At 42.3% G+C, this 26,321-nt stretch overlaps 1 protein-coding gene across 1 annotated transcript; it reads left to right on the plus strand.

Moving 5' to 3' along the window:
• Positions 1-2,025: 2,025 nt before the first annotated feature.
• On the plus strand, positions 2,026-26,321 carry mtg1 (mitochondrial ribosome-associated GTPase 1). Its single transcript, XM_041866642.2, has 11 exons — positions 2,026-2,275; positions 2,948-3,012; positions 16,516-16,620; positions 16,889-16,975; positions 17,480-17,536; positions 22,300-22,390; positions 22,517-22,578; positions 22,715-22,811; positions 23,651-23,732; positions 23,991-24,103; positions 25,879-26,321. Exons 1-11 carry the CDS (start codon positions 2,173-2,175, stop codon positions 25,974-25,976), a joined length of 960 nt encoding a protein of 319 aa, XP_041722576.2. The 5' UTR covers positions 2,026-2,172; the 3' UTR covers positions 25,977-26,321.

The following is a 26,321-nucleotide window of genomic DNA, read 5'->3' on the forward strand; positions in this document are numbered from 1 at the left end:
TGGGATGGGCTACAGGACAATAGGCAAGTAGCTTGGTGAGAAGGCAACAACTGTTGGCGCAATTATTAGAAAATGGAAGAAGTTCAAGATGACGGTCAATGGGGCTCAATGCAAGATCTCACCTCGTGGGGCATCAATGATCATGAGGAAGGTGAGGGATCAGCCCAGAACTACACGGCAGGACCTGGTCAATGACCTGAAGAGCGCTGGGACCACAGTCTCAAAGAAAACCATTAGTAACACACTACGCCAGGTCAAGTGATGAAGACTGTAGCATATCTGGTAGAAATGTTACTTCTCCAAAAACTTTATGGAGTGTAACAAGGAACAGAATGAATTGTAAATCTATCTGTGCAAGCAGACCTCGTGCCACAACAGATCTGTCACCGTTGTGTTCTTGGACTATGTCTTGCAGGACTCGCTTAATGGCAGGCAATCTATCCATAATAGTATGTAGAGCCATATATCGACATGCCCAGCGAGTGTCACTTAGTCTCTGAAGCTCTCTAGGTGCACCTGGGTACATCTCTCCTTGTATGCTAAGCCATTTTTGATGCACATATGACCCAAATGTGAAGACATACAGTCTTTCTAGTAAGGACAAGAACTGTCCTACTTCAGGGACAGCTTTGACTGTATCCACTAAAACTAAGTTTAGACAGTGTGCACTGCAGTGGATGTAAAAAGCATGCTTTGCTTGTTCTTTAATGTGTGCCTGGATGCCTGAATGCTTGCCACTCATAACTGAAGCACCGTCATATGCTTGGCCTACTAGGTTGTTTTTGTATTCAAGACCATGACTTACTAATATGTGTATGATTTTGTCAGTAAGCCCTGCTGCATCTAGTCGATCAGCCAATTCAAGGTGGAGAAAGCTCTCATGGACAGCTCCACTGAAATAGTACCTGAGTCATGCTTAGCTATTGTTTCTAGGATTGCCATGAAGTTCCCTTTATTATCAGACTCTGCAAACTCATCGTGTCCTCTTTGTGCAATGTTTTGTGTGGATGTAAGTAGTAGTACTTCTCCTATTGTTTTAATATAGTCCCGATTTTCTTGAACCTGTTTGTTGTGTTCCTTGTTTAGGGCATTTACCAGTTTTGCAATACTTTTTACAGCTTTCTGATAGTCTCTCCATGTAATCATTGCTTGTTTGTGCCGCTCATACCTTGCATGAATTGCAAATCCCCCCTCTTTGTAAGTTGCCTTCTTCCAGTTGTTAAAACCCAATTTTGAATCAAATACAGTCTCTGGGACTTTGGGAGGGCTAAAATGCCTGCAGGCGTAACAAAACACAGTCTGATTTTTTTGAATATTCAAGCCAGAGGTGGATGTGGTACCAGGCCGCCTTGAAGCTCCTCCTCCTGTCCCCCATCAGAGTTCTTGGGTACATGTTCATCACTGGCTGCACCAGTGGGTCCTCCCGGGATTTGCTGATATCTGTCGAAGAAAAAATAAATAATTGAAAGTATCCATTTGGGTAATTTTAGACACATACCATAGCCATCAGACAACTTCTGAAATCCATCTGATATCTATATCACAAGCCAAATAGCATGTTAAATGAGATCATTCATTTCAATCATAAACCGACACATTTCTATACACCATTCTATACACTTCTGTAATGCATTTAATAGTTAACTATGTTACAAATACATTGCTCACCTCTCTTTATTTCCTCCTTCTTGCTTGAACGATATTATTCACGCAGAATTTCTTTCAACTTCTGAATAGAAAAAAACTTGCAGATCCATGTGGTACGATACTGTTGTGTTCCGCCTAGAGGAGTCCCACTAGAAAATATGTTGGGTTACTTTAGTGTTCAGCTTTGCCACTGTCTAATAACGGATAAAAAAATAAAATAAAATAAAACATGATCGCAAAAATGTATTATGTGATAATTATTTCAGACTCCGCATTTAGGGGGGCCACAAGGGGGTCCAAGCTTGCTGTCACAGGGGCATTGCCTAAAGAAGTGCCTAAAGAATAATTGTAATGGCAGAACTCAATCACTGTGACACTAGAGAAAGTCGGGATGTAAACAGTGTAACACCAATGTGAACATGACTTCAGTAAAATGCTGTCAATGACAGAGGACTTCAGACCAATGGTTTATATATACACATCATTGCTTCAGACACGTGAAAAAAAACTAATATAACAACAAATATGAGGCTTCATCAGATACTCCGCAATGCAGCAAATTTCAGGACGGTCTTTGACTTCGGCGACAGAGAGGTTGCTCACTGGTTCCCCGGACATATGGCCAAAGGTTGGTGAGCACTCTCAGCTAACGCAAACGTTAGCTAGCTAGGTATCTTTATGTCAGCTGTTGGCTATATCTAGCTAAACGTTTGTAATTATCTTACTATGTGACATGACTTATTAGAGGTCACAAAATAAATACAGAATCCAAGAAAGCAAAAAGCTGGTTGAGAGAATGCCAAGAGTGTGCAAAGCTGTCATCAAGGCAAAGGGTGGCTACTTTGAAGAATCGCAAATATTAAATATATTTTGATTTGATTAACACCTTTTTGGTTACTACATGATTCCATATGTGTTATTTCATAGTTTTGATGTATTCACTATTATTCTACAATGTAGAAAATAGTAAAAAAAAATAAAGAAAAACACTGGAATGTGTCGGTGTGTCCAAACTTTTGACTGGTACTGTAAGGCGCCTCGAAAAGGACACGAGGTGGGAGTAGGGCGGCGGCAGCTGTTTAAGGGGGTGCATCACTACCAGGTACTAGGGACTAATCTGAAATTCTTACTCGGAATGTATCCTGCCGAGCGGAAGGATACCATATTCGAGTGATCCAATAGCTCACATAACAGTGGTTACATACGTAACCTTCGTAAACCATGATGCCTGTGTAGCTCTCTTTTCATAATAAGTGAAGGTTCCAGTAACCCATCCTCCTCTCCTCTGGTCTCTCTTCAGGTCTGAAACAGATGAAGGCCAGTGTGAAGAATGTTGACTGCATCCTAGAAATCCACGATGCCAGAATATCCTTTAAAGGGCGACTGCACTTCCTGATTTGGCGTTGTTTTTCATCAATGCTCATTAAGAAATGCTAGGGGCCATGACTGAAGGCAAAGGAGAGTTGTCTTGAGGATGGGGTTTGATGTGGGTGTGTCTTTGTCATTCAATCACAACAAATAGGGCCAGTAGTGAGTACAGCGAGATAAACTAAGCTAGCTTTGCTATGGAGAAAACTATGTTTCATTTCATGTGTAAACTAAAGCCCGCACTGACCTTGTGTTTAGCCAAGCTGAAGGCAGCTAGCATAGCTTGGCGATAGCTGTAGCTGGCTATCTTACCTAGCTGATATTTCTCTGTCAAATCAGTTATGGCAAGAGCCTGTGTCTGGAATGTGTTTCATAAGACACTCGTTCTACAACACCTTGCTACGAAAGTAGCTTGCAACTTAGTTTCAACGTTTCATCACCTCATGTAAAATACATGTTACCATGGAAACGGTATCAACTGCAATTTGAATGCCCGGTCTTGAGTCATCTCAGCTGTCCTACAACACAACATTCTATAACTGGCTAGTTTTGTCTCGTCACGTCTCTCCTTATGTCCGCTGTTAGATTTTTCCCGGGGGACAAATTTCAGAACTACTAATATCCCTACAACAGGTGTAGGCTACATGTGGACATTGAACAAACATCGCCCAGATTGAGAGTAGATACATTTATTAACTTAAAATCGATGAGTGTGTTTGTGTTACAAAGAAAAACATTTTATGCTGTAAATATATTGATGTGCCTATAAAGACAGTATGCCTACACTTACCTGGCAAACATAAAAAAGTTGTGTGTTGTTGTGAGTACAACTTCAACCAGAACTAGAATGTCATTCTAGTTGGCTATTTGGCCAAATCTAAGGATTTGGCTGTCTAACCACACACTTACATGCACAGCTCTCTGGGTGAGGTTCTGTTTTCAAGTCTCCAGTGGGTGATTAAGTCCCTTCCATCTATGTAATGTATTACAGGTTATGTTCAGATGACAGAAAGGGTGCATGACACTCCATCCTGGATTTGACAGAGTTTGTTATGGCAGAATATCTACATAAGTTTAGCAATTGCAATTGCACTCTTCTCATACCACTCTGTAGGCTACTGACCAATTCAAAGCTCCCTCCAGGAGGAAGCTTTGCATCAGTCAGTAGACTAGAGAGTAATATGAGAAGAGTGTAATTGCAATTGCTAAACTTATGTAGATATTCTGTAACAGTTCCATGTAGAATAAACCATACTTCACACAATACTGTAGAAGCAGTATTCTGCTAATATAACAATGGGCGCCAGTACCCCTTACAAGTCTTCTGATGTAAACTACTGAGGTCCCGAAAACTTTTCTGCCACAATAATGTCCAGTTTCTTTGACACTTGAGACGTACAGTTTATAACTGTTGCAATGAACCACAAAATCCACCTTTTTAACACATAGGCAGTGGCGGTCGTGCCATTTAAGATGAGGGAGGACAATATATTTTTTTATGAGCATGGCCTTTTTTCTATTACAGCATATTGGATGACTGTCATTCATATTACTACATGATACTACACATTTTCCCTATGCCCATAATGAGGTTGCTACAACCTAGCCTACATCGTTGTCACCATATTATAACATCATAATATATCATAATATCATAGTCAACATAGCTACTAGAACTAACGCTTTAGTAAACCTGCTACAATCATGCAGTACAGTGTACATTCAGCAATAACTTTATCAGTTACACCGGCGGGCCCTTGTTGCAATAAATTAATAAAACCAAAAGCTTACCTTGACTTGGAAGAGTTCCAGTGATGGATAGCCATAGCCAGCTAGCTAACATAGCATCCCTCTCTGTTTGAGCCGGGTGTTTGAGTAGGCTAAACTAGCTAGCTGCATTTGCTAGCTAAGAAAGTGAAAGTAAATATATATATAGCTAGCTCTCTCTCTTGGTTGTCCTTAATTTTCAAAGAAATGATTTTGTTCCAAAATGTTCAACTATTGTTTCTCTCTCTTTGAGTCAACTACTTGTCGTGGAAATTACCACCAGGTACACCTGAAGTCAATATTAAAGGAATCATTCATTATTATCAGCAAGCTGGAGATGTTCCAACAAACTTAATGATAGTACACGCTGGTCGGGAGCTCCGCCGGGGCAGTCCCGTTAGTTCTCTAATATACTGCTTACACAGACAAGTTATATTTGCACGATTTAGCTTATTCATTATTCATAATTAATTCATCATTAACATTTGGTTCATGCATGTGACCGACCAATACCTCACGAGGCTTCTTCTCTCCAAGTTGAGACCTTGAAACTGAGATATCCCTTTCGGTTCTCAAAACAATGTTCTGGGCGTACTGCCAAATTGCTTATACTGATAGTGAGGATTCCTCCCAGGCACGATCAGTCACTTGCATGAACCCAGTCGAATTGGTTATTAGAAAAGGACAAACACATTTTTTTTCTTCACAATCCCTCTTATCATTCTGTGATAATTATCGTAACATTTTAAGATAAGCATTAGATTATAGCTTCTATCAAATGAGGTTCTATACTTCTATTAAAGTAAGCGAAATCAACACATAAAACCAGACACTTCATCCTTTCAAACTCCACTCTGGTTTGTACAATCTAAAATACACACAAGTGATCTGTAGACTCCGATGGTTTCTTACCTATAAAATCATTGCAGTAGAATGTTGTAACTTAAGACCTTCGCTTCATACAGTTACACATATGCTTCATTACACAATTTCATTCATGGGTTCTGGCAATGACATTTCAGCTGGAGGTTTTGTTGCGAGTGGCATGTTAATGACAGATCGGTATCTCAATGCATTTTTTGTCTAAATTACTATACATTTCACAGTGTGCAGACCTCCACTATCAACCTGATACCCCAAATAAACAAGTTTGGATAAGCCTAAATCAATTACGGGCACGGTTGACCACCCCGCTCCCTCCCGGCACTCATTCTTCTGGCTTTTCTTCTTCAGATAGTGTTTCAGTTCGTCATCCCAATGGCACATGTTCGAAGTGGATGGCCCTTGAAAATGTCCCGATTTCAATATCTGGGGAATAATCTGATTTTCCCAAGCAGACAAATCTCTCACCTGAGCCGCCACTGTCCTTTATGGCCCATTATGTCTTGTCCGTTTTCCTACCAGTACACCAACAGCATGTGAGACGTTTGGATGGGATCTCTCTCCATGCTCACTCCACGTGGACTCATGTCGTACTCCTGAGAGAAAAGGCATGAGAGAAAAGGCAGTTGATAGCTTCGACTGGATGCTGTTCACAGGTTGCTGGCTCGGACACAGGAGTACATGGCCATTGTCGCAATTACTTTGAATTATCCCTTCCATGCATCTACATATCATCTGTGGTCACCTTCACCATAACCTCGAGAGAAGACAGACCATAACAACAGTTTAGTTTAGGGCATTTCTGATTTCAGGAAATCCAGACAAACTATTCACTGTATGACAAATTATTACTTATACCAATATTCTTAATACAAATTTCTAAGACCAATGTCAATGAGAATAACAACACACAGTTGAAACCATTTTTGCAAATTGGCTTATACTCCCCTATCATCTTGGCTATCTCACCGCAGAGTTACAGGGTCAGGGAGTTGGAGGGCTAATCCTTAGGGAGAAATCCTGACCATCCAGCATACCCAATCTGGTGAGATTTGTATTGAAGCAAGACAAAAACAAAACAAACAAAACAACAATACACACAAAACAATCCCAGTTGACCTATTTGCTTATGGTCTTGCCTACACCTAGCGAACAGTTTTTTTTAAATTATATGAAGAAAAAAAGATTCCATTTTATTTGGAAAGGCAAGCCAGACAAAATTAAACGGGCCTATTTATATAATTAATATGAATTAGGAGGACAGAAATTATTAAATATTAAAGCATTAGACCTATCCCTAAAAGCTTAAGTCATACAAAAGTTATACTTAAATCTGAACTGGTTCTCTAGCAAATTAGTAAGATTGTCTCACCCAATGTTCAAGAATGACCTTTTTCCCTTTATTCAGATTACAACCTCTCACTTTCAGTTATTTGAAAAGGAAATTTTCTCCCAAATATCACTATTTCTAAAACAAGCCACAGGAAGTTGGTTGCAATTTCAATGTAATGCTCCAGAAACGACAGAACAAATAATGCAACAAATGAAGCAAACCGGATGGACATCATGAAAATGATCGGAGAGGTTGAGGGTAGAGGAAGTTCAGAAGTAAAAACAAACAAAATAGAATTATTGTAAAATTGACTGTGTCCATAAAATGTATATAGTATGTATAAGCTGGAAGTAGAGGCCTAAGCAATGTTGTTCACTAGTTTACTCCAATTAGGGAAGGGGTGGTGGCGTTGGAAAGTAATAAAGGGAAATATATATTTTTTTAAAGGATGTATGAGGGGGAAAAAGTATTTGATCCCCTGCTGATTTTGTATGTTTGCCCACTGACAAAGACATGGTCAGTCTATAATTTTAATGGTAGGTTTATTTGAACAGTGAGAGACAGAATAACAATAGAAAAATCCAGAAAAACGCATGTCAAAAATGTTATCAATTGATTTGCATTTTAATGAGGGAAATAAGTATTTGACCCCTCTGCAAAACATGCCTTAGTACTTGGTGGCAAAACCCTTGTTGGCAATCAGAGGTCAGACGTTTCTTGTAGTTGGCCACCAGGTTTGCACACATCTCAGGAGGGATTTTGTTCCACTCCTCTTTGCAGATCTTCTCCAAGTCATTAAGGTTTCGAGGCTAACGTTTAGCAACTCGAACCTTCAGCTCCCTCCACAGATTTTCTATGGGATTAAGGTCTGGAGACTGGCTAGGCCACTCCAGGACCTTAATGTGCTTCTTCTTGAGCCACTCCTTTGTTGCCTTGGCCGTGTGTTTTGGGTCATTGTCATGCTGGAATACCCATCCACGACCCATTTTCAATGCCCTGGCTGAGGGAAGGAGGTTCTCACCCAAGATTTGACGGTACATGGCCCCGTCCATCGTCCCTTTGATGCGGTGAAGTTGTCCTGTCCCCTTTGCAGAAAAACACCCCCAAAGCATAATGTTTCTACCTCCATGTTTGACGGTGAGGATGGTGTTCTTGGGGTCATAGGCAGCATTCCTCCTCCTCCAAACACGGTGAGTTGAGTTGATGCCAAAGAGCTCGATTTTGGTCTCATCAGACCACAACACTTTCACCCAGTTCTCCTCTGAATCATTCAGATGTTCATTGGCAAACTTCAGACGGCCCTGTATATGTGCTTTCTTGAGCAGGGTGACCTTGCGGGCGCTGCAGGATTTCAGTCCTTCACGGCGTAGTGTGTTACCAATTGTTTTCTTGGTGACTATGGTCCCAGCTGCCTTGAGATCATTGACAAGATCCTCCCGTGTAGTTCTGTGCTGATTCCTCACCGTTCTCATGATCATTGCAACTCCACGAGGTGAGATCTTGCATGGAGCCCCAGGCCGAGGGAGATTGACAGGTCTTTTGTGCTTCTTCCATTTGCGAATAATCGCACCAACTGTTGTAACCTTCTCACCAAGCTTCTTGGCGATGGTCTTGTAGCCTATTCCAGCCTTGTGTAGGTCTACAATCTTGTCCCTGACATCCTTGGAGAGCTCTTTGGTCTTGGCCGTGGTGGAGAGTTTGGAATCTGATTGATTGATTGCTTCTGTGGACAGGTGTCTTTTATACAGGTAACAAACTGAGATTAGGGGCACTCCCTTTAAGAGTGTGCTCCTAATCTCAGCTCGTCTACTGTATAAAAGACACCTGAGACAGAAATCTTTCTGATTGAGAAGGGGTCAAATACTTATTTCCCTCATTAAAATGCAAATCAATTTATAACATTTTTGACATGCGTTTTTTTTTCTGGATTATTTTTTTGTTATTCTGTCTCTCACTGTTCAAATAAACCTACCATTAAAATGATAGACTGATCAATTCTTTGTCAGTGGGCAAACGTACAAAATCAGCAGGGGATCAAATACTTTTTTCCCTCACTGTATATGTACAGTGGGGAGAACAAGTATTTGATACACTGCTGATTTTGCAGGTTTTCCTACTTACAAAGCATGTAGAGGTCTGTAATTTTTTATCATAGGTATACTTCAACGGTGAGAGACGGAATCTAAAACAAAAAACCAGAAAATCACATTGTATGATTTTTAAGTAATTAATTTGCATCTTATTGGATTACATAAGTATTTGATCACCTACAAACCAGTAAGAATTCTGGCTCTCAGATCTGTTAGTTTTTCTTTAAGAAGCCCTCCTGTTCTCCACTCATTACCTGTATTAACTGCACCTGTTTGAACTCGTTACCTGTATAAAAGACCCCTGTCCACACACTCAATCAAACAGACTCCAACCTCTCCACAATGGCCAAGACCAGAGAGCTGTGTAAGGACATCAGGGATAAAATTGTAGACCTGCACAAGGCTGGGATGGGCTACAGGACAATAGGCAAGCAACTTGGTGAGAAGGCAACAACTGTTGGCGCAATTATTAGAAAATGGAAGAAGTTCAAGATGACGGTCAATCACCCTCGGTCTGGGGCTCCATGCAAGATCTCACCTCGTGGGGCATCAATGATCATGAGGAAGGTGAGGGATCAGCCCAGAACTACACGGCAGGAGCTGGTCAATGACCTGAAGAGAGCTGGGACCACAGTCTCAAAGAAAACCATTAGTAACACACTACGCCGTCATGGATTAAAATCCTGCAGCGCACGCAAGGTCCCCCTGCTCAAGCCAGTGCATGTCCAGGCCCGTCTGAAGTTTGCCAATGACCATCTGGATGATCCAGAGAAGGAATGGGAGAAGGTCATGTGGTCTGATGAGACAAAAATATAGCTTTTTGGTCTAAACCACTCGCCGTGTTTGGAGGAAGAAGAAGGATGAGTACAACCCCAAGAACACCATCCCAACCGTGAAGCATGGAGGTGGAAACATAATTCTTTGGGGATGCTTTTCTGCAAAGGGGACAGGACGACTGCACCGTATTGAGGGGAGGATGGATGCATGTATCGCGAGATCTTGGCCAACAACCTCCTTCCCTCAGTAAGAGCATTGAAGATGGGTCGTGGACTCGTCTTCCAGCATGACAACGACTCGAAACACACAGCCAGGGCAACTAAGGAGTGGCGTAGAAGCATCTCAAGGTCCTGGAGTGGCTAGCCAGTCTCCAGACCTGAATCCAATAGAAAATCTTTGGGAGGGAGCTGAAAGTCCGTATTGCCCAGCGACAGCCCCGAAACCTGAAGGATCTGGAGAAGGTCTGTATGGAGGAGTGGGCCAAAATCCCTGCTGCAGTGTGTGCAAACCTGGTCAAGACCTACAGGAAACGTATGATCTCTGTAATTGCAAACAAAGGTTTCTGTACCAAATATTAAGTTCTGCTTTTCTGATGTATCAAATACTTATGTCATGCAATAAAATGCAAATGAATTACTTAAAAATCATACAATGTGATTTTCTGGATTTTTGTTTTAGATTCCATCTCTCACAGTTGAAGTGTACCTATGATAACAATTACAGACCTCTACATGCTTTGTAAGTAGGAAAACCTGCAAAATAGGTAGTGTATCAAATACTTGTTCTCCCCACTGTATGTATGTATGTATGTGTGTATATATATGCGAGAAAAAAAAACAAATGGGGATTGGAAGTGATGCAGACAATTACATTGATGGAAGTTACATTCTATCTGCAATATTAGAGCTGATCTACCCCCTATAAAAAATCATAATAATAATACACACAAAACAAACCAACAACAACAATATACACAAAACAAACCAAACGACAACAACAAAACACTTCTTCCCTTTTGACACATGACTCACATCGTGAGAACCCACTAAAAGCAATTAATAAGACCGAACACAATAAATCAAACACAGTATTAACACCACTAACAAATATTCATAACAGGTTGGTTTTGTGGGTCTGGTGTGTGTGGTAAAACGTAGGGTAAAAACAAACAAAATGGCCAGGCCTTACTTAATTTGGGAGCTCCCTTAACAGCTGGATCCAGGTACCTTTTATACTGTATAGTACACAGTCTCAATAACTTCTCTCCCAAGGCACCTGCCTCAGGAAGCCTTTCAAAGGGAGAGATACAGAATCATTGGTAACTTTTGTCAGTCCTAAATATTCTTAATCGGGTTTACGGCATCTTGGGCAGGAAGTATTCATAAAACCATGCGTATACAGAATCACACATCAAATGATAGTGTCCCGTTAAGCAGAATAGGCACCTTCTAAAGTAAACAATCCCAGAGCCCCTTTCTTGTAATCTTATAATTTTTACCTGTTACATTGACATACAGTGCATTCAGAAAGTATTCAGACCCCTTGACTTTTTCCACATTTTGTTACGTTACAGCCTTATTCTAAAATTTATTAAATTGTTATTTCCCCCTCATCAATCTACACACAATACCCCATAATGACAAAGTAAAAACAGGTTTTTAGAAATTGTTGCAAATTTATTAAAAATAACAAACTGAAATATCACATTTACGTAAGTATTCAGACCCTTTACTCAGTACTTTCTGAAGCACCTTTGGCAGTAATTACAGCCTCGGGTCTTCTTCGGTATGACGCTACAATCTTGGCACACCTGTATTTAGAGAGTTTCTCTCATTCTTCTCTGCAGATCCTCTGAAGCTCTGTCAGGTTGGATGGGAAGCGTCGTTGCACAGCTGTTTTCAGGTCTCTCCAGAGATGTTTGATCGGGTTCAAGTCTGAGCTCTGGCTGGGCCACTAAAGGACATTCAGAGACTTGTCCCGAAGCCACTCCTGCATTGTATTAGCTGTGTGATTAGGGTCATTGTCCTGTTGGAAGGTGAACCTTCACCCCGGTCTGAGGTCCTGAGCGCTCTGGAGCAGGTTTTCATCAAGGATCTCTCTGTACTTTGCACCATTAATCTTTGCCTTGATCCTGACTAGTCTCCCAGTCCCTGCAGCTGAAAAACATCCCCACAGCATGATGCTGCCACCACCATGCTTCACCGTAGGGGTTGTGCCAGGTTTCCTCCAGACGTGACTCTTGGCATTCAGGCCAAAGAGTTCAATCTTGATTTCATCAGACCAGAGAATCGTCTTTCTCATAGTCTGAGTCCTTTAGGTGCCTTTTGGCAAACTCCAAGCGGGCTGTCATATTATTTTTACTGAGGAGTGGCTTCCGTCTGGCCACTCTACCATAAACACTTGATTGGTGGAGTGCTGCACAGATTTCTGTCCTTCTGGAAGGTTCTACCATCTCCACAGAGGAACTCTGGAGCTCTGTCAGAGTGACCATCGGGTTCTTGGTCACCTCCCTGACCAAGGCCCTTCTCCCCCGATTGCTCAGTTTGGCTTGGCGGCCAGCTCTAGGAAGAGTCTTGGTGGGTCCAAACTTCTTCCGTTTATGAATGATGGAGGCCACTGTGTTCTTGGGGACCTTCAATGCTGCAGATATTTTCGTACCCTTTCCCAGATCTGTGCCTCGACACAATTCTGTCTCGGAGTTCTATGGACAATTCCTTCAACCTCATGGCATAGTTTTTGCTCTGACAAACACTGTCAACTGTGGGACCTTTATATAGACAGGTGTGTGCCTTTCCAAATCATGTCCAATCTATTGAATTTACAACAAGTGGACTCCAATCAAATTGTAAAAACATCTCAAGGATGATCAATGAAAACAGGATGCACCTGAGCTCAATTTCGAGTCTCATAGCAAAGGGTCTGAATACTTATGTAAACAAGGTATTTGTGTTTTTTCTTATTAAGAAATTAGCAGACATTTCAAAAAAAAAAAAACTTTTGCCATTGTCATTATGGGGTATTGTGTGTAGATTGATGAGGACAAAAAGTAATTTAATTAATTGTAGAATAAGGCTGTAACGTAACAAAATGTGGAAAAAGGGAAGGGGTTTGAATTTTTGCTGAATGCACTGTATATCTTGTACTGACTGTCCCTGTGACATCAACTTTTCAAAATATGAAACCTGTTGTTTAACAAATCTTTTAGGTCCTTCAAAAAGTTGGTGCTGGCTTATCAGCTCAATATTCGGTACTAAAAACATTTACTGCGATCTACTTCAATTTTGGACACAGTTTCACGTTATGGAAACAGACCTTCTTACTTATATCAGAGGTGTTACCCAAACTATAGAATTTAGTAATAATGATTGGAAATTGTTAAAAACGTCTTATTCAATTATTCGTACCTCTGTCCCAAATGTCCCACTATGTCCCTTACAGCCTGTTTGAGTTCAGTGAGTACCACTTATTTTCTCTGGCGGCTTATCTACAGTGGGGAAAAAAAGTATTTAGTCAGCCACCAATTGTGCAAGTTCTCCCACTTAAAAAGATGAGAGGCCTGTAATTTTCATCATAGGTACACGTCAACTATGACAGACAAATTATTAAATACACTTATTAAATGGCTATTTTAAGATTAACATGTAATGCGCCAAATGTATAAAATACTTTCACTATAACTGGGCTGGCACTGTCTATCAGTGCACTGTAGATGGAGTGCTCTGTCCATAATAAGTCTGGCACCTGAGACAGGATAGACTGGGAAGCAGAGCCCATTTCCTCTGTCTCGGGGGTTGGTTCAATTTAGCCTACTCCCGAATCAGTTTAGAACTTAATCATCTGGGATATCAACGAAAACTCCATCAGGAGTACAATAAATTGTAGCCTTAAGTTTAGTTAACAAGTCTCTACATGTTCAACATTCATTGGTTCTATTTAACAGGGCATGGGTTTTGTACCGGGATGGAGCAAATCTCATAAGCGTTTATAGTTTTATTGGTTAGGGGTAAGTCAAGTCCCGTACCTTTACCAAAAGTGGATATGCGCCCATCTTTGTCTGAGATTTTATTTCCCAGACCGTTTAGAGAGTCATACAATGCTCTAACCTTATCTTTATCAAATGATCCATAAAGAGACCACTCTGAACATTTCTGAACACCACTTACATACGTCTACGAGTGGGTATGCAAGTTGAATATTATTGTTATTTTTTTCCATTGTTACTTTATCAAATCTCTAGTAACCCATTATACAACACATACATTATTACTTTATAAAATCTAGTAACCCATTATACCTCCTTTACACTAGTGTTCTATTCATAGAGGGATTTCAATAGTTACACTAGTGTTCTATTTATACAGCATATTCGGGAATAGTACTCTCCTTTCATATCTTCACATACAGAATCCCTATATAACGTTATAAATCTTAGGTATCACATCCACACCACTCCATGTGCATCTTCAACGATTCAATAACACCTCGTGCTGAATAACACATTGTGTGTGCACATCAGTGGTTCTCAGACCACGTAGACACTTCTCATAAATGCCTACTTTTCTATCGTTACATCCTATGCACCATATGTATCTTCAACTGTTCTTGCTGCTACTTCCTATACCTATAAAATTACACCTCATGCTATATCCATGGGCAGTGGTGGACAGAACCCCTACACAACGTTATAGATCGAAAAACTCAGCTCACCTCTTTCACACCGGAGCTAGTCCCCTGACAGCTCTCATTCACTCAGTACTTAATAGTAATAATATCTCTTATCTACATTTCAATCCTTTTATTATCCACATTTCAATCAGTGTAACACGTTCCTTTCCACACAACTCTCACATCCACATTCACTTAGTACTATTCCCAAACACACTCAGTAATCTCCCTTATTACTCCATGTCCGTCTTCAACGATTCTCTTGTCGTTACTTCCTATGCACCATATGTATCATCAACGGATCTCTTGCCGCTACATATAAAATAACACCTTGTGCTATTAGCAGTGGCTACAGACCACGTAGACACTTCAAATAAATGCCTACAGACAGCTGTCAGCTGGGCATTCCCATGGTACCGTTACTTGCCCTCACTCTCTAGTCTTCTCTATAAGACAAGCTCTAGACTTCTTAAGACTAGTGGTACCTTTTTATGTTTAGTTTTATTATTTATATATATATATATATATATATATATATATTTCAAAAAATATATACAAATTCATTTAAATTGACTTACTGAAATTCAGTTGCCGTGTCCCTCAATTGTTCGTGGATGATGTGTCTCCTCCTGGGCAGCTCACAGTAAGGGTCTGGTCTGGGCGGGTCCTCGTCGTCTTTTAGTCAGATGGGAATTTCCCTCACGCTTCATAAAATGCGCCACCGATTTTCCTCACAGACCCTCACTGGAAAGCTCTGCAGGCAGAATCAACCATCCTTTTCGTGACGCCAAATTGTTGTGGAAATTACCACAAGGGACACCTGAAGTCAATCTTAAATTAATCATTCTTTATTAACAGCAAGCTGGAGAGCTCACTTCAGATCGGTACTTTATGCGTGGAAGTATGACTGTGTCATCTCCAGCTTGCTGTTAATAAAAAATTATTCATTTAAGGTTGACTTCAGGTATCCCTGGTGGTAATTTCCACGACAAGTTAATCTTACATAACCAAAATTAACATGCGTAGGTAGATCTTTATAAAAAACAGGACCAAAATACTTTCCTTCTTTTCTTCATTCACCCAGCGGGTAAGGTGCCGGGCACCAACCAGGGCTGGAATTCTCTTCAGGTATTCAATGTTAACATCCCACACATCATCCTCTGACATGCTACATCATATAACACGTTAGCTTGATGTATTTAGCTAGCTACAGTATCATTCCCCTTTAATCTATGGTATCATAGATAGCCTGGCTCGCTAGCATTATCAAATAAGGTTGTATAACCAAAAGTAGCTACTAGCTAGCTAATACCAGCTATCTACTTAGCTAACATACTCACCAACACCAGTGGTTTGACGGTTGACAGGCAGCAGAAGTGACCATGTCAGTTGTAATCCATTCCTGGCCATCTGGCAATATTGTTGAAATGTATTGGAAGTTTGAACCAACTTTATGGAAGACTATTTTCACTCCTATTTGCCAAGTGAAATGTGTGTGTGTTGCACCCATATGCAGACTTGACAATAAATGTCCACATGGCAGCTGGGGATGGACCACAATGTGTTGTCTCTGGGCAATTGGGCATCATTGGCAAAAGTGGGCATGTAAGTAATCCATACCCAACCCTCCAGTTAGTCATGACGAACTCACATAAGACTGACTTTATGCCCAAAATGATCCTATTTACACTTTGTAGTCAATTTTGACACTAGAATGAATGTTTATGACTCATATCGATGCCACATATGCCGTTTAAAACCAGAGAAGTTGGTTCTAAGGGGCAGTTGACCTTTAATAGGTTATATTGTGGCATGCATCGCCTGCCCTACCTTGCCCCATTACCCTCTGATGCACTCACATCACCAACCACGGTTGCGGGATGAGTCGCCTTGCCTGAGACCAGAATAATTGCATTAGCTCCCAAACTAATTACCTTAGCTCAGTGGGTTAACACAGTCTTGCACAACTTTCTTTAACAGTAGAACATCCCGTTCTCAGGTAGAAACCCTCTTTTCAAGGATAGTCTGGACGTCAGACCTCATCTCCTTGTGCTGAACAAGATGGACCTGGCTGACCTGTCTGCCAAGCATGTAGGCTACTGTAGCAGATCATTGTTTTGTTTCTGTAATCTGGATGCCAGTCTGTTTCTGTTGATGCATGACAATGTCAAAGAAATTGGATAACTGACTGGCTTCCAGGCTGGTTGTTTTGTGTTTCTCCAGACAGACCTGTGTGAGTGTATATGGCCAATCATGCAGTAGTTTAATCGGAATGGCCTCTATATAATGACTTGAGACAGAGAGTCCAGTGCAGCGCTGTATGTAGTCCTGATCCAGATCTGAACGTTTTGCTCTCCAGATGATTTTGAAACAGCTTGAAAGACATGGAGTGAAGAACATCCTGTTCACAGACTGCCTCAGACAGAGAGATGACAATGTCAAAAAGGTAAGAGAGACAGAGAGAGATGGGAAGAACATAAAAAAGGGAGAGCCTGTGAGATCCTTAAAGGAAAAATCCACCCAAAACTACACATTTCTCAAGGTAGGAATATCGCAAAAATATGATTCCAGAGAAGACAAACTCTTGCGTTATGACATCGGCCAGTATTGAAATCTGACTGTATATGATGGACGTTTTCGCGATCTAAAAGTTGTATTCCTATTAACTTCCAATGTAGTGAGAGCAGTTTTATCGCAATGCTACGTCAAACCAGACGAGTTTCTGCCTGCTTGAACGGCAATAGCTCAGATACACATGAAATGACCCCGGGAATCGATAGAACATCGCTCAGAGATGCACAAAAACAATATAACATTCAAAATGGGTGAATCTTTCCTTTTAAGAAAGGGTGACTTTGCAATGTGGTTATAACAGTTCCACAGAAGACTGAGTTAGTAACATTGTGACAGCGCTCTCCTACTCTGTTAATCTTCCTGTCTGTTGTTGCAGCTGGTTCCCATGGTCACAGAATTGATCGAGAGCCAGCCACGCTTCCACCGAGAGGAGGTGAGTTCACGGCCAATAACTGATTGATGATTGATTGATTGGTTTAGATTTTGTGTTTAGAAAAAAACGAATGTGTAGTATAGGCCTGCGTTCAGTCCTAGACGATAACAAATGAGAGTTTTACTACCCTAAATTCCAGTGCATTTGGTTGTCAGTTTGAAGTTACGTTGGTGTGTCCAGTCTCCTTTCCATCCTCCTGGAATGCCTCCTGGACACCATCGGACTCTCTGGACCAGACCAGCCCTGAGCTTGTTTTTCAATTGCAGTGTGCCACAACTATCCAGTTCATTCTGTTTACCCTCGGCCTTGTCATCAGCCGGAATGAAATCTCATTCCACTGCTATGCTGATGACACAGCTGTATCTGAAAACTTACCCAAGTCCCTCTGCTCATCTTAACACCTGTCTTGAGGAGATAAGGGCTTGGATGAAGCAAAACTTCCTTCAACTCAACAGCATCAAAACCGAGGCTGTACTTGTTGGCACCCCTCACCAGGTCCAGCACTCACCCGTAACCCACCTCACAGGCAAGAACATCCCTCTCTCATCCAATGTTCCAATCTGGGCATTAGGCTTGACTCCTCTCTAACCTTCGACAATCACATCAAACATCTGTGCAAAGCATCGCTCTATCACCTCAAGAACATTGTCAAACTCCGTCCCACCCTTACTCAGTCTGACGCAGAGAGGCTCTTCCATGCCTTTGTCGCCTCAAGGCTGGACTACTGCAATGCACTCTGCACTCTTCACGGACACTGTGGTGAAGAAGGCACGACAGCGACTCTTTAACCTCAGGAGGATGAAGAAATTTGGCCTGTCCCGAGTGCCCTCACAGTGTTCTACAGGAGCACCATCGAGAGCATACAGTCGGCCTGCATCACAGCTTGGTACGGCAACTCCACTGTCGCTGACCGCAAGGCACTACAGATGGTGGTACGCTCAGCCGAACGCACCATTGGGTGCACACTGCCTACCCTCCAGGACACCTACAATACCACGGCCTGTTCTCCCAGCTTCCATCGCTCGGACGTGGGCAGTACAGGAGCATCATGGCTAAAACTAAGACTGGCCAATAGCTTCTACCCCCAGACCATCAGGCTGCTGAATAGCCACCACTAGTCAGCTACCTGCTCCCCCTGTCCCCCCCCTACCCCCTGGCTGCTCCCCATTTGGACATTTCCCGCCCCTCAACAGACCTCTACCCGCAACCTAAGATTGAGCGATATCCTGCTCCGCCACTCCCCCAGGACTAAGCTTCACTCCATGGGGGGGATCAGGCTTTTTGCTCAACCCAGTGTTAATTTTGGCACTCTTTTTTTAGATTTAGTCTAGTCATTCCTAGTCACATTGTTGTCATTTGAATAATGATTTAGTCTACTTATTTACAAAATTATAAACAGTGGGCCATTTTAGTCAACTAAATGCCCTTTCGCTTTAGTCACATTTGAGTCTCATCACATTTGTATGGTGTCATTAACTTATAGTAAACATAAATCACTGACTTCCATGTGCACAAACATAGCCTTATCCTACCAACATCCTTTCCAACAGCAGAAATATGACACACACATACACTACCATTCAAAACACCTCAATTTTTCCCAGTTTCTATTGAAATTCACACAGTTTAATGTCTTAATGTAATCTGAAATTAAAGCATAGAACAAATAAACAATTGGAGACAAAAAAAAGAAAAACATTTGTTTAACCAAATGTTTTTCTAAATTTCTGACTCATCAAAGTAGCCACCTTTTGCAGACGTAACAGCCGAACACACTCGTGGCATTCTTTCTACAATGGAAATCAAATATTGTTTGGAAAGTTCTTCCCAACACATTTACATTTTAGTCATTTAGCAGACGCTCTTATCCAGAACGACTTACAGTTAGTGAGTGCATACATTTTCATACTGGCCCCCCGTGGGAAACGAACCCACAACCCTGGCGTTGCAAGCGCCATGCTCTACCAACTGAGCTACAGGGGATTGCAGAAGTTCCCACAAATGTGTTGCACTTGTAGGTTGCTTTGCTTTCACCCTTCTGCCAAGTTCATCCCAAACCAGTTCGATGGGGGTTAAGTCTGGAGACTGTGCTGGCCATTCCATGATTTGAAGCCTACCGTCTTGTTCTTTTCTGACAGCCTGGAGGTGTGTTTTGGGTCATTATCTTGCCGTAGGAACCCCTGACCAACTAGGCGTATACCAGATGGTATTGCATGGCGCTGCCAAAATGTAGGTAGCCGTTTTGGTTGAGGGTGCCACTCACTCTGTGCAAGTCGCCGACTCTCGATCCAGCAAAAGAGTCCCTGACCATCACACTTCCTTCTCCATGTTTGACAGTTGGTGTCACACACTGAGGAACCATCCTTTCTCCTACTCGACGGCGTACAAAAACCCTGCGTGATGAACCGAAGATTTCATGGCCCAGGCAAGCCTCTTTTTCTTATTTTGCCATCTTAGCAATGGCTTTCTTACTGCCACTCCACCTGTCAAACCTGCAGCTCCAAGTCTTCTCTTCACAGTTGAAACTGAGACTTGCTTACTTCGACCAGTGTTAAGCTGGGCTTGAAGCTGTTGTCTTGTGAGCCGCCTATCACACAAGCTGTTGACTCTCAGAAACTTGTCTTCTGATTCTGTTGTGGCTTTGGGTCTGCCAGACCTCTTCCTGTCAGTTTCCTCCAGTTTCCAAGTGCCTTTTGATGGTGTAGGACACCTTGGCTTTCTTTGCAATTTCTCTGAAGGAAAGACCTACACTTTTAAAGGGTTATAATGGTCTGTCTGTCTTCCTTTGTTAATTGCCTTTTTCTCGCTATTATGATAGCAATATACGACTTCCTGCAGTACAATACTGTCCAAATAATGCTTAAGAGGGTGTAGTAACACAGTGTGTTCCAACACTGCTTTTATACAGACAGAGGGTTTGTAAGTAATCAACAACAGTTGGGACACCTGTAGGAATTGTTAGGATCAATTTTCAAGGCTTAATTTACTTCCATTGCTGCAGAACAGCTGTAAGTTGTTAACCCATTACTTGTCCTTTTTCTATAACTCTGAAATGTACATTATTTTTCAGCTTTTGGTAACCTAAACATTTTTTTTTACCTCTGGCAGCTTTACCGCTTACCTTTGTACCATTTCAGGTTATTCACTGGATTTGAACTGTTTACATTTCAATAAAAACTGGAAAAATGGGGGCGTTCTAAAACCTTTGACCGGTAGTGTATAACAAACAATTATCTGGCCATTAAATTCCTATTCAGCCTACATAGAAATTGCACATTACATACAAAACAAACAGACACACACAAGCACAGAGAGAGAGAGAGTAGCACAATCACCAGATGATCCCGCAAAGTATTGGCAAAGTAGTATGGGTTGCACTTCCATCACTCGGTAGCGTCATTGCCATTGTTATGAACGTTCCAAAATGTTGCGTCCTGCTGAAGCTAGTTAATGAGGTAACATGACTGAACAAGGTGTAGTCTAAACAAATGGCTAATGGTCCGGTCCACAAGTATCCTAGTTTTAGAACGGCCCACGATATGCTTTATGAATGTAAAATGTGGCCCGCCAATGCACTATAGAAAATAACCTAGTGCCGTTATTATGGGTCATATCTTTTGAACGGTAATGGCTAGAATCTATACTCACAGGAGAAAAAAAACATAGCTAGACTGTTGTTGTACTATTAAACTTAATGCTGCTATTGTTTTTAATTTTGTAAAGCAGCTTGTGTTTCTTAACCAGGCAAAGGGTAGCTAACTAGAAGGCTAGTGGTGACTCGTTAGCTACGGGGAGAGTGCGATGTGTGTAATCGGAGGCAGAGCCGGAGTGGAGCCTATCTGCACACACTCACCGCTTGCTCCCCCGCAGCTCACCAGCTGATGTAGGCTAGGCTGTGTGCCGGGTGTGGCGCGTCCTTCCCACTGCTGAACAGAACTGCACATCTGTGCTGGTAATATTAATTGTGCTCGTCACTGAAAAGCTCTCAAGCACTTGTCCAGTCCACTTAGTTGTCCGATTTTAGTCACAGAGATAATTCCGGAAATGTTTTTGTTTAGTGTTAGTTTTTTCTGGGTCTATTTAGTCAGTTATAGTCTCGTCAATTGCCACTGAAAAATAGGTGTTTGACGAGTATTTTTGTCACTATTGTTGTTGACGAAATGAACACTGGCTCGACCGCCCCCCATCTCTGGAATGCACTCACGGACCACCTGAAGGCACCACAGACTCTGGGCTCCTTTTAAAACTGGCCTAAAAACCACCCTCTTTAGAAAGGCCTTCTGTTAGTTATAGCTGTGTTCCTTGGTGTCTTTGTCCTTGTAGCGTCAGCTGTGTTCTTTGTGTCAGTTGCCCTGTCTAGTTGTGTCCTTATTTTGTCTCTCTTGTTTTTATACATTTTAATGCACTCCATATAGCACTTTGAGATTGTTTTTCAATGAAAGCGCATTACAAATTCAATGTATTATTATTATTATTATTATTATTATTATTATTATGATGATGATTTACAAATTCACTTCAATCAGTAATTAGAAGTTAGGCTGTTACAGCACCCTGTGTATCATGGCTGAAGGTGATGTAATCATTATGTTACAGTTCTGACCTGCGTCTGACCAGAAAGTTTGTTGTGTTCCACATAATTGTTACTGTCATGAGGACTGTATGGTGAATAGAGGGGGTTAACAACACTCTTTATGTGGTCTGAATGTGGTTACGGTCATATTATGTGGTCATGTTATGACGTGTGTTTATTCAATGTTCAGAACACCAACTTCTGTCTGATGGTGATTGGGGTGCCCAACGTTGGAAAGTCATCACTCATCAACGCTCTGAGGAGAACCAACCTCAAGAAAGGTACAATTTAACGTTACAATGAGATATTGGGATTAGGAGAATTCCTTGTGGTTCGGATAGTTTTGTCATGTGCATTTCATTGAACCCTTGTTGAAGTAATGATGATCCATCTTGTTCTACCTTTAGGTCGGGGGTCAAAGGTAGGAGGGGAACCAGGCATTACCAAAGCAGTGTTGACTAGAATACAGGTGAGTGATGGTTTCACCTGTCTGCGCTCCTCTCACTTGTCTGTTTTTGTGTATATTCAGTACTTACTCAATGTGTGTGTGTGTGTGTGTGTGTCTGTGTGCGTGCGCGTGTGTGTTTGTGTGTTCCTCTCATCAGGTGTGTGAGAGACCCATCATCCATCTACTAGATACGCCTGGTGTCCTTCCTCCAAAGATACAGAGTCTGGAGACGGGCATGAAGCTAGCCCTATGTGGTGAGTCTAGAGACTAGGTCTGGCCAATGATGTATAGCCTCTTTCCATGACATAGACTGACCAGGGGAATCCAGGTGAAAGCATGATCCTTTATTGATGTCACTTGTTAAATCCACTTCAATCAGTGTAGATGAAAGGGAAGAGGCGGGTTAAAGAAGGATATTTAAGCTTTGAGATAATTGAGACATGGATTGTGTATGTGTGCCATTCAGAGGTTGAATGGGCAAGATAAAAGATTTTAGTGCCTTTGAACGGGGTATGGGAGTAGTTGCCAGGCACACCAATTTCAGTGTGTCAAGAACTGCAACGCTGCTGGGTTTTTCACGCTCAACAGTTTCCCGTGTGTATCAAGAATGGTCCACCACCCAAAGGACATCTAGCCAACTTGACACAACTGTGGGAAGCATTGGAGTCAACATGGGCCAGCATCCCTGTGGAACGCTTTTGACACCTTGTAGAGTCCATGTCCCAACAAATTGAGGCTTTTCTGGGGGCAAAAGGGGGTGCAACTTAATATTAGGAAGGTGTTCCTAATGTTTTGTACACTGTGTCGATTACGTGTAATGTTCTGGACCCACCCTGTCTCTGTATCACATGGTAATACAGTGCCACCTAGTGGAATCTAATATAACAACAGCCACGCTCCTATGGGCCTCTCACACTATATGGATACAATATGAACCTTCCAATGCTCTCAATCATATGACAATCAAAGCACTGTGTGTGAATTATATGGCAGCCCTTTGACACAGTGACTCCACATCAAGCCATATGATTATCAGCAGGACATACAGTATGGCCGTTGTAATGATGACTCCCTCCTCTGCTGTTACTGTCAGGAACCATCCTGGACCATCTAGTAGGAGAAGACATCATGGCAGACTACCTACTGTTCTCTCTCAATAGACTGGAGAAGTACAGGTGAGGGTTCACAGCTTTCCTGCCTCTATAATATAACATGACCAGTCCTCACTGGCCATTTTGATTTGGCACCATTGTTTGCACCAAGCATTGATTCCAATATTGTATATTGCAGCGACATTGAATCCATTGAGTTACTCAAAAGTGATGTGAATGTTGCTGTGTTTAGTAACCTTGAGAGTTGAGGGTTTCTCTGTGTCTAGTTACATGAAGAGGTATGACGTGTGTGTGTGTGTGCGTGTGTGTGTGTGTGTGTAGTTACGTGGAGCGGTATGATCTCGGGGAGCCTAGTGATGACATCCAGCAGGTGTTGAAACGTATCGCTGTCAAACTGGGAAAGACTCAACGAGTTAAAGCCATCACTGGAGTGGGTAAGAGTAAACCATATCATACTAATTACACTGCTCAAAGAACACTAAAATAACACATCCTAGATCTGAATGAATGAAATAATCTTATTAAATACTTTTTTCTTTACATATTTGAATGTGCTGACAACAAAATCACACAAAAATTATCAATGGAAATCAAATGTATCAACCCATGGAGGTCTGGATTTGGAGTCACACTCAAAATTAAAGTGGAAAACCACACTACAGGCTGATCCAACTTTGATGTAATGTCCTTAAAACAAGTCAAAATGAAGCTCAGTAGTGTGTGTGGCCTCCACGTGCCTGTATGATCTCCCTACAACGCCTGGGCATGCTCCTGATGAGGTGGCGGATGGTCTCCTGAGGGATCTCCTCCCAGACCTGGACTAAAGCATCCGCCAACTCCTGGACAGTCTGGTGCAATGTGGCGTTGGTGGATGGAGCGAGACATGATGTCCCAGATGTGCTCAATTGGATTCAGGTCTGGGGAACGGGCGGGCCAGTCCATAGCATCAATGCCTTCCTCTTGCAGGAACTGCTGACACACTCCAGCCACATGAGGTCTAGCATTGTCTTGCATTAGGAGGAACCCAGGGCCAACCGCACCAGCATAAGGTCTCACAAGGGGTCTGAGGATCTCATCTCGGTACCTAATGGCAGTCAGGCTACCTCGGGCGAGCACATGGAGGGCTGTGCGGCCCCCCCAAAAAATGCCACCCCACACCATGACTGACCCACCGCCAAACCGGTCATGCTGGAGGATGTTGCAGGCAGCAGAACGTTCTCCACGGCGTCTCCAGACACGTCTGTCACATGTGCTCAGTGTGAACCTGCTTTCATCTGTGAAGAGCACAGGGCGCCAGTGGCGAATTTGCCAATCTTGGTGTTCTCTGGCAAATGCCAAACGTCCTGCACGGTGTTGGGCTGTAAGCACAACCCCCACCTGTGGACGTCGGGCCCTCATACCACCCTCATGGAGTCTGTTTCTGACCGTTTGAGTAGACACATGCACATTTGTGGCCTGCTGGAGGTCATTTTGCAGGGCTCTGGCAGTGCTCCTCCTGCTCCTCCTTGCACAAAGGCGGAGGTGGCGGTCCTGCTGCTGGGTTGTTGCCCTCCTACGGCCTCCTCCACGTCTCCTGATGTACTGGCCTGTCTCCTGGTAGCACCTCCATGCTCTGGACACTACGCTGACAGACACAGCAAACCTTCTTGTCACAGCTTCATTGATGTGCCATCCTGGATGAGCTGCACTACCTGAGCCACTTGTGTGGGTTGTAGACTCATGCTACCACTAGAGTGAAAGCACCGCCAGCATTCAAAAGTGACCAAAGCATCAGCCAGGAAGCATAGGAACTGAGAAGTGGTCTGTGGTCACCACCTGCAGAACCACTCCTTTATTGGGGGTGTCTTGCTAATTGCCTATAATTTCCACCTGTTGTCTATTCCATTTGCACAACAGCATGTGAAATGTATTGTCAATCAGTGTTGCTTCCTAAGTGGACAGTTTGATTTCACAGAAGTGTGATTGACTTGGAGTTACATTGTGTTGTTTAAGTGTTCCCTTAATTTTTTTGAGCAGTGTATATAGTAAAACTGTATTTACTATGTAAATAGTATTTACATATTAATTTACATAGTAATTGCAGAGTAATAGTACAGTTCTTACTACTATTACAGGGTCAGGTTTTAGCATCGAGACCAGTCTTTATACTTGCCTTATTAAAGGCGCTTGTTAGCTAATGGTGTGTGTACCTAATCTCTGTGTTCCCTAGGTAACATCACCCTCACAGTACCTAACTACACAGCAGCAGCCTATGATTTCATCAGATCTTTCAGGAAGGGAGAGCTGGGACGGGTCATGCTGGACTGACCACAAGCTCTACCACACCACAGACTGACTACAACACAGACTGACCACTACCACAACACAGATGATTGGTCTGGCAGGCACACCCTACTCAGACTCAGGAGTCTGGTCTCTCACCATAGAGCTCTACCGGACAGAGACCTTGTTGGAAACTCAAGAGTGCAGGTATCCTCTCTACAGTAGACTGGTTTCTTGTCTCTGCTTTCTAGTCTCTGCTCTCTAGTCTCAACCAACACAGAGCAGCTGATCAGTAAGAATGCCGACACTGTTGTTTGTACATAATGTGTTTATGTATCTGTTACAGTGTAAATGCACACAATCATAATAAAATGTATTTTATGTACAGTA

Source organism: Coregonus clupeaformis, chromosome 27 (genome assembly GCF_020615455.1).
Source record: "Coregonus clupeaformis isolate EN_2021a chromosome 27, ASM2061545v1, whole genome shotgun sequence".
Taxonomy (NCBI): domain Eukaryota; kingdom Metazoa; phylum Chordata; class Actinopteri; order Salmoniformes; family Salmonidae; genus Coregonus; species Coregonus clupeaformis.